The following is a 9,892-nucleotide window of genomic DNA, read 5'->3' on the forward strand; positions in this document are numbered from 1 at the left end:
AAATGACAGTTGATATTGATAACCGTCAAATGTCAAATCAGAAACTGTCAAAACTTTTTTTTCATAATATTATGGCGCTCGGCTCTTTAACCATGGCCAGTGTCAAGTAAAATATGGCGGGAAAAAAAGTTTATAAAATGTCGAAAGTCTAGTAAAAGTCTAAAAAAAGTAGTCAGTAAAGTCAACGAGTCAAGTCAGTTGTTGTGGTAAAATGGTAGACCCTTTACTAAAACTTTTGATGGAGTTTGGACGGAACACAAAATGGCACGTTTCTTGAAGTTGTAGTAGAAGAGGGGCGCGCGCGCACTGTCATTGGATCGACGCAAAGTTGTGGTTGCGATGTGGTCGGTATCACACAAGTGGTTGACAACGACTGCAAAATGTGGTACGTGTGAATGTTTCAGTTCATTTACGATACGAAATAAACGCCCGGCGGCCCGACCACGTGGTGTGATTGTAGCTTCGATCACTAATATCCAAGATACACAGTCCCATACAAAACCTCTCGAAAATCTGTCGCCGAGTAAAAGTGTTTAAAAAAGTATACATTTATCTAAAATCAACCTTAATAATAGTTATTAAAGATCTTTTTATAAAACAATGTACAATGTGTGTTTACAAAGCAATAAATTTTTACGAACGACGCACGCTTCAAACTAAATTCAACCATCCGCGTATATGTCTTAAAGTTTAAATTATTACAATTCCAAAAAAGCACTTCAATAATTTTACGGCCGCACTTCGCCGCTGGAACAAGGTGAAGTCAAGTATGAGTGGAGTCGAACTGTTCAACATTTTTTTGTTGATTGTAATAATTTTAATAGTCCATTTTTTAATTTTTCCAAAGTTTAATGTATAAAGTGTGGAGTAATTATTTTTACTTGTAATATTATGTTGTTCTAATATGTTTAATTTTATAGTTAACTAAAATATACGTGTATGTAACATTGAATATAAATGCTTAGAACATACAGCGCTCACTAAAGTTGGCTTAAAAAATTGTTCGCATCTTTGCCGTGCTTTAACTGATATCCAATCTCCACATCTAACTGGATCTCGAGGAAACCTAAAAAAAATATATCGTCCCCGTAGAGCTAAAATTTAAAGTTTTAAAATTTTCAAAAAAATCCTGCAGATTTCTGATAAGAGATAAAAACTTTTTCTTTTTGCTATTGCTTGGATGGTATATCAAAGCTACTTAAACAATAATTTTTAATGAATTTAGATGTATTTTTATAATAAATATTCAATAAAAACTACTTTAGAATTACTTTTCGCCCTCAACGTTTCTTTCATTAGTGTAATTTTGTTGCTTGTTAAGTGCATTTAGTGAGTTTTCGCATAAAAACTGAAGAAATAAAAAGGGTTATAAGTCTGCTTAGTTAATTTTCAACTAAATAAAAATTCTCACTTAGTGAAAAGTTAGAATTTTCGTTTATTTATAAAAACAACATTTTAATCAGTAATCCTTATAAAATTTACAGCATGAAAACGAAACAAATTTATTATTTTTTTCTATAATTCATAATTGGATACGGATATGGTAGACTGGCCGACGAGTAGTACCAGCCAACCCACTAAAAACATTTGCCATCAGCCGTATAACGAGAGTCTCCTGAAACTATCTAACACAAGAAGCCCACCTCGACTGGCTGGTCTACCACATAAGGGATAGGATTTCTAATAAAATAAGGGAACTTAGGCCAACTGAAGCATTTTCATCGGCACCGGGACTGGGTCAGCTGAGAAGGTTCCCATCTACACCCAAAACCGTTTTAGAAAAAGTCTTAGAACTTTCCAAAACCACGTCTCTGCTCTTTTGTTCTACCGAAATCTGTATCCTGAGCCAAATGGAGGGTGGATCTTCCTCCCTGTTCCACTCTGCGGTCCTTTTCTGTGAAATTACGGATTCACAGCTAATGTCATGGCGCTGCATCGCACACCACAAGTCCTCCGCAACAAGACATTCGTGGCAGGCTGACATAGGCTCTCCTGAATTGTTAATATTACGTACATGTACGTGCCGAAACATCTGAGTCCGGTGAGCGCAGCTGTGTAAGGCGGAGCCGGAAGGTAAGAGATTCTCTGAGACATCCTCATACTTAATATCAGAGTCCGATGCGTCGGACGGAGAGACATGACGGTTGCGAGATGCTAAGCTTGCTTTTGACTTGGAAGGTGCAGAGGAATAAAACACGTCCACAATGGTCAAGTTGAATTAATTGAGGCGCCTACCAGACGTGCATGCTTGACTACAGATTTGCTTGCGCATGCCGGCTTGAACACTGAACATTGTGCGTGTAGTTGGTAAAACTGTAGTACGCGCAAGCCCCAAAGTTTGTCTTGTTGTTTTTTAAATTTGCTTGAAATTCAGGCATGCCTTCGTGTAGACTTGTCTGCGCGTGTGGTTGAAAGTTCAGTATTCAAGCCGCTCTTTGTCAGTGAAAATATGGTGTTAAAATACGCGCACGCTGCTATAAAATGGCAGATTTACGTACATAATATTATAAACGTCAGTTTGCAACTGAATTCATTGAATTATAAAAATCTCTGCTCGCTCTGTGGAAGATCAAATCGAAAGATAATTCTGACAGGAATAAAAAAATACGCATATGAAAAAAAAAATTATGCATTATCAATTTTGTCACTAGCAAACACTGGAAAAATTAAAGCAGAAGAAATAGTTTATTGAGAAACATTGTTTATACGCCGACGATCTCGGCAAGAATGTGGCTTGCGCATGCATGTGGTAGATAAGTCAGTCTTACATCTTTTCATGCGAGAAGCATGCGCTAGCAAAACTGTGTTCAAGCATGCACATGTGGTAGGTCCCTTTTTACGTAAGAAAATGAAGCAAAAGAAGAATAGATATGAACAAAATCAACGTTTCTAGAAATTTTAATGCTAGGTATTATTTAATTTAATTAAAGGTAGGTGCAATAATTAAATATTTAAGTTTTATTTCCTTTATAGAACTATATCTTCTTAAATCACTCGTATAAAGTGTGTGGAGGCCTCAGCGGGTTGTACAGGTTCTGCATTTCAAATTCACGGGGTTTACTCTGTTCTTCCATTTCTAAATAGGTACTACGAATCATAATAAGGCAGTAGAAAATTATAACTGAAAGCAAACAAAATATATAATTATTTATAAGAACACAGTTAAATTACCTATATTACAAAAAAACATTATACTACTTAGGGTCGGATGTCTCACATTGAACCAGGCAGCTACATTTAACCACCATTTTATTTCCGAAATGCGACGTTGCCAATTTCTGCAAAAATTACTGAAAGAGAGGTATTTACTATCTCTGTCTGCCCACTAGTTTGCGTGGCGCCAGCGCGCGAAGAGGTTGTGTGAGGAGTATTTTTACGAAAATTAACTCAAAAAGTAAGTATTTTTTGCAAATTTCTTTCTTTTTTCACTTTTTTACAATAAATGATATTGGTCTCTTTATATTAATACTGTATACTGTAGTTATCCAGCTTGTAGATGCACCTTAATTCGTTACTGTGCGAGATTATTTTCCGGAAAAATTTTGAAGTTAGTTGCCAAAACGTGGTCTGTCCCACAATGAGCCACTTGTAGGTGGTACACATTGAACCATGGCTCAATGTGTACCACCCCGGTGGTTAAATGTGTACTAACACCATAATTATTTATTTTGTTACAGCATGGCGCGTAATAAGGTGTTAGTAAGAAAAAGAGGTGGACATTCGGCAGCCAATAATTGCATTGATCAGGCGAAAGTATTAGAAAAGCAGCGAAAACTTATGACATTGCGAACCCAACTTTACGACGCTACGTAGAAAAATACTTGCACGTCAACGTAGAGGACCTAGGAAGAGATTGCTACCGAATAATGACAATCATCTCATTTTTACCAGCGAACAAGAAGATGTTTATAAAGAGTACAAGAATGCGCTTTAAAATTTATAATTAAAGACTGTCGTAAATTAGCGTACCAAATGGCGATGGTAAATAACATAACTAAGTATCCCATATAGTTGGCAGCGAGAAAAAATGGTCTCAAAGTGGAAGAAAAATGTTTTGTTATGCTTAAAGTAGGTTTAGGTTATAAGATTTAGAGCTATTATTAATTATTTTGTGATAAAAATCATGTTGCTCACAGCTCAAGTACAAATGAAGACTGACGTTGTAAACTTCAGTTTTATAGTAAAATAATAAATATAATTCTATCGATATTTAGCTTTTTATTACATTACAAGGCAATTTAAATACAAATTAGTCTAAATGTAAATGATTTTTGAGGCGGTTCAATGTGGAAAATACCCCGGTTAAATGTGTACCTCCCGATGGACACATTGAACCAAATCTAATTTTTTATAATTTATTTTTTATTGCTAAAACCAAACAGAATTTTAAATAAAATTGTTGGTCTTATTGTAGTTAAATAAATTTTCAAACTATATTTTAAAAAAATTGGGGAATTTATCTAAAAACAAGCATTCTACGAGACTTTGAAATTTACCTGATTCAATGTGAGACAACCTACCCTACCTATAATTTAAGATTTTTATTATAAACATAATATTTAATACACATCCATAACCCAGGAACTTCGAAAACTTTTTGTTCCGTCGCGTCGGCGGGATTCGAACCCGCGGCCCCCGGCCTGAGCTACCAACATACAGCCCACCAACTGAGCCACAGAGGTCGTCGACTTTTTATCTATCTTCACTGGAGATAGATTCTCCAGTAGTCTAATTAATTCGAAACTTTGCATATCTACCAACTAATACCAATTATTTGTTAAAATTTTTAAAATAAAGAAGGCGTTTTTTTTTAGTTTTTTAAACTATTATTTTTAAAGAAAGAAAGAAGCGAAGAGAAATGTACTTACGACACCATTTCAATAAGGAGAGCGTCACAACAAAATGTAAAAACACAGTGGATACCACAACAGTGGCCAACGCGAGGCAGAACAAGAAAAGTCCGGCGTTGAAGTAGTATCGCAGTATCCTCGATTTGTTCTGAAAAAAAAAAATATTTAAGATGGCCGAGCTTGCTGCAATAGTACTCGACGACCGTCTTTTTTGTAATATACGGTCGCTCGCAACTTTAAGATCGACTCTATAAAATTGCTCGAAAGTAGAGGGGGCAATAAGATGTTATAATGGGGTTTTGAGACGAACAAGCATCTTGGCGGCAAGCACGTATAGATTTGCTTGCTTCGAGCATATTGACCGTTTACAATGTTCGCTTGATGCAGGGACGGTTTTAGCACTACCAGCAGGCAGCGCCCTGGGCGAGATTTCCTCGGCGCCCAGGCTGCTTAATGCTAAAAAAAGGCGGCGGCGCAAACATCCGTCGCCCAGCGTCGCCCCCCCCCCCCCCTCCCCCTTACGCCGCTACTGGCTTGATGCTTGAGTCAACTGTCAAGAATTTACGTGCTTGCTCAGGTTTGTTGTGATTTTATATTTTTTGGTTTTGCTTGAAGTATAGGTACGTGCTTGCCGCCAAGCTGCTGCTTTCTTGTTCGTCTCGGAACCCCTTAACGTGTCACCGTGTGATCAGGAGTTTCACGACCAATAATAATTATTACGACCATTTTGATCACGATACACCGACCAATAGCGTTACCACGCACCTGAAGAGAAACGCCTCTTATTTTTTGGCCCGGCAAACAGACCTATAACCTACGAATAATATAGTTTTTAGGGTTCCGTATCTACAGGGTAAAGACGGGACCCTATTACTAAGACTTCGTTGTCTGTCCGTCTGTCTGTCTCCAGGCTGTATCTCAAGAACCGCTATAGCTAGACTCCTGAAATTTTCACAGATTATGTATATCTGTTGCCGCTATAACAACAAATAAGTACTGAAAACAAAATAAAATTAATATATTTAAGGGGGGCTCCCATACAACAAACGTGATTTTTTCGGCATTTTTCGCTTTTTATCAATAATGGCAACGTGGGCACTTGAATTTTTCACATATTCTTTTGTTATATGTGTACTTTAATATTTAATAATACTTAATATTAAAATAAATTAAAATTAAGGGGGGCTCCCATAATAAACACCATTTTTAGCCTATTTTTGCTCTATCGGTACGGAACCCTTTGAGCGCAAGTCCGACTCGCACTTTGTCGATTTTTATTATTCGTAGCCTATAACCAGAGATCATTCATACACCTATAATAGCGTGCCTTCCATTTTTGACTAGCAATCTATAGTTGTGTGCGTTATGCCGTATATCAACACTACTTACCAAATGCACACCAATGACTAGTAGGAGGCTTATAACGAAGTAATACACAAACACAAGCAACAGGTACGCGTGTGTGATGTATAAACTTAGGGCCACACGCTCAAACTCCTCTGGTGTGTGGTCAGCTACTCCCTCGTCCTTGTGTGAGTCCACAAACGTGACCACTTTGTATAAGGAAAGGGATGTCCCGGTTAGTGCTAGGCAGGACAGAACCTGGAATAAAAAACCACCATAATCAGTAAAACTCGGGAACGAACTGTCCTCAGCAGTATTTCCGGACCTATATGACCTGCAAACCTTCAAGAAGAGAGCGTATTCCCTCTTAAAAGGCCGGCAACGCACCTGCAGCTCTTCTGAGTAGTTGCGTTGCAGTAGTTGCGTACCATCAGGTGACTAGTTTGCTCATTTGCCCCCTTATTTTATATACGCTGTGTGAGACAGACGTGTTTTACGATCAGAGATATTTAATGACGATTAAACTTTAATTTAATGAAGTGTTTGTAAGATAATGTATGGGGCTTTTGTTAAACTCTTCATTTAAGTAAGTACATAATTCGTCACTAAGTGCGGCAGTAAAACTATGTTTTGTCTGGAGTGTAGAGGACAGAGGTAAAGAAGACCATCAGCTCAGGGATAGATTAATGAGTACCGTACTTAACTTTAGTCAAATGAATATTTTGTCTTAAACTCCCATCCTGGATACATTGTTTGTCTAACACTTCAATAAACTAATCATTAAACAATAATTTTATTAAACGATAATTTAACTCTGAAGAAGATAGAGATATCTTGGCGCTATCTAGTAAGAATAATTTTCTAACAAAAATGTTTTTTTGATGAAATTTTCTAAAAAAATTCAATGAGGTGTCAAAAAAAATAAATTAAATTACTTTCTAAACTCGGAATAGGTTCTAGCCGCTAAAACATACGGTTCCAAAACTATCATTCGATACTTAGAATTAATGTTTCACAAGATTAATCGATGCTTACCATAGAAACATATCCAATAACAAGAGAACCAGTCCTTAGAGATAAACAACAACAGCACTTTTTGAAACGCGGCATAAACACTACCATTTTGAAAATGGAACTTATATTTTTTTTACATTTTAAAAATAGACGGCACAGGTATATTTAGAAACGCTGCTAGCATTATGGGCGTAGTGTTTATCAGCTTATCAGATTTACCGGGCCTGATAACGCTGACCGATCCTTTCTACTCATTTAGGTCGTGTTTTTAAGCTTTAATAAAGACCTATCTGTATTGCTATCTCGTCTACTCTGGTATATGGTAGGGGTGATAGCAATATTATATTTCCTAGCCAGCGTAAGAGCACGTAGAGATAAGTGAAAATTTAAAATTTCTAGGAGCTCTGCGACTCTACTTAATTGAGAAATAGGTAATGAATGTATTAAGAAGGTACACCAGGGGCTAGAGAAATGAATAAAAAATACGTGTAATATCTATAGGTGTCTCCCTTACCTCAAGCCTATACCGCAGAACGCGATAGAGACAACTGCAGAAAATCAACGATTCGTTGTCCCCTGATTCCTTCTCCAAAACTTAACCGATTTATGTATTTTTTTCATTAAATATTAAATAAAGGCTTGAACTGTGTTCCTATATTTTTTTTTGTATAATTTAGCCAAATCTGTTTTCTGGATGTTTGAACACAGCGGCAAATCTGGCCATTTTTTTGGGTTTTTGAACGTTGATATCTTATTTAATAATTAAATGATGAAAAAAAAGAAAACATAGGGACATTGTATTAGTGGCCGTAGATATTCAGGAAAAAAATTATAACTCTGCTAGCATTATCCAGGGAGGAAACAGGGGACATCGTGAAAAAAGGGCGGTGTGGATTCCTCTTAATATTATGTAGTAATAAGAAGCCGGAAGCGTAGCATTCCTCGGTGGAGCCCCGTATATTAATATTAACCCTTAATTAGGCGCATCAAAAAAGTCACACTTGTGTGACTTTTGCGCATTGGGTCTCCACTGACCCCAAATAAAAAAATTAAAATTAAGTTGAAGAAATGAATAAAAAGAAGTATTAATTATGCGAATTGTTAGAATGCTTTATGAATTATGATAATTAATCATAATAAGCAAAAGCCTTAATTTGCTTCTATACAACTAAAAAAATCAATCAACTACTGATCTGTCTCGAAATCTCATAAATGTCACTATGGTTAAGATCAAGATTTAAAAAATCTATTATTCACTTTGATAACCAGATTTTTTTTGCAGCACCGAAGGAAGTAGGTCCTGAGCTAATACTAACAAACATATTTTCCTCATTTGTATGATTTGTTACGCAATTCTGGTCATCACCCCCTCATCCTCAACATCATCACCATCCAGAGGTCAGGGATTATTTTAGGCATATCTAGGCTCTAAAATCTTGTCTGTTTGTGACGGACGGCATGAATCGTCATGCCGTCCGTCACAAATCGGTGCATAGTTTTGAAGTTCGCAGGCTATAGGCTCGCCAAATCTCTTTTGTCTCCAGAAACCTTCCAGCCGCCAGTGTATTTCACTATCTTGATCTATATTGAAATTTTTACAGAGCAATTATATAAAATAAGGTTATCAATAGAATGACATACTCATATATTTATAAATCATTCTAAATTATATCAAAAATAATCTAACAATTAAACATAATATTACAAAAATGGAAACTTGTCTTGTGACAAAAAGAGTCACGTAAGTGGTCGCATGGGGTCAGCGCTCAAGAGAGTAGCCACACATGCACCATCGTTAGCTAATTACCGGCTACTAGGTACATATAACTAATCTGTGTATTGTGTAACAGGCTACGACTTATTAGGATACCTCAATAGAAGTTAGGAAACTAACAAAAGCGTCGTTGCATTACTGGAACTCGAACACATTTTTTTTTCGGTTTGAAAGTGACCTGACCCCATGCGACCAATTAAGGGTTAATTAAGTGTGGGGGACTTAGGAAGGGTATAGATTTATCACAAAAAGTAATAAAACTAAATGAAATATTAATTTATCACAAGGAAACTGACCTGACTGAAATTAAAAAAACAGTAAAAAACTTCTTTTGTAATTTCTGAAATAAGTAAATATAATAATTAATTACGCACTCGGCCCTTGTGGCCCGGGGGCTCCGTATAATCGATACGTCATACGACAGATACGTTAGAGTAGTATGTAATACTGAATACATAATAATATAATTAGGTATGTTTTAGAGTCTCAGACTCAAAATCCGCCTGACTTAGCTTGTTTCAAGTTTATAAATAATAAGCAGCGATTTACAATGTTTAATAATTAATTGTAAAATTCTTCTTAAAGAAAGAGTAAAATGAAAGAAAGGCTACTTGTTGGCTTAGTTTTTTTATCGATGTTTTATGTAAGTAAATACTAGATGACGCCCGCAACAATTTCGTTTATCGCGCGGGAACCGTACATTTTTCGGTATAAAAAGTATCCTATGTCCATTCCCGGGACTCAAAGTACCTCCATACCAAATTTCAGCATAATTGGTTCAGCGGTTTGACCGTGAAGAGGTAACAGACAGATAGACAGACAGACAGACACATTTTCGCATTTATAATATTAGTATGGATACAGCTGATAATACCATCATAATCGGCAAATAATAATCTTATGCCCAAGG

General features: G+C 36.4%; 1 protein-coding gene across 1 annotated transcript; it reads right to left on the minus strand.

Annotated features, from left to right (window-relative positions):
• Window positions 1–2,971: 2,971 nt before the first annotated feature.
• Window positions 2,972–7,444, minus strand: LOC121734697. Its single transcript, XM_042125296.1, has 4 exons — window positions 7,230–7,444; window positions 6,240–6,452; window positions 4,869–4,998; window positions 2,972–3,121 (listed from the first exon to the last, which is right to left on the minus strand). Exons 1-4 carry the CDS (start codon window positions 7,314–7,316, stop codon window positions 2,991–2,993), a joined length of 561 nt encoding a protein of 186 aa, XP_041981230.1. The 5' UTR covers window positions 7,317–7,444; the 3' UTR covers window positions 2,972–2,990.
• Between the last annotated feature and the right edge of the window lie 2,448 nt (window positions 7,445–9,892).

The sequence above is a fragment of the Aricia agestis genome, chromosome 16, assembly GCF_905147365.1.
Source record: "Aricia agestis chromosome 16, ilAriAges1.1, whole genome shotgun sequence".
NCBI lineage: Eukaryota > Metazoa > Arthropoda > Insecta > Lepidoptera > Lycaenidae > Aricia > Aricia agestis.

Coding starts and splice junctions, on each gene's coding strand:
- LOC121734697 (XM_042125296.1), bottom strand. CDS start 7,316: ATGGTAGTGTTTATGCCGCGTTTCAAAAAGTGCTGTTGTTGTTTATCT. Junction 6,453..7,229: donor TTATTGGATATGTTTCTATG/GTAAGCATCGAT, acceptor TTTTTATTCCAG/GTTCTGTCCTGCCTAGCACT. Junction 3,122..4,868: donor CTCCTTATTGAAATGGTGTC/GTAAGTACATTT, acceptor GTTTGCTTTCAG/TTATAATTTTCTACTGCCTT.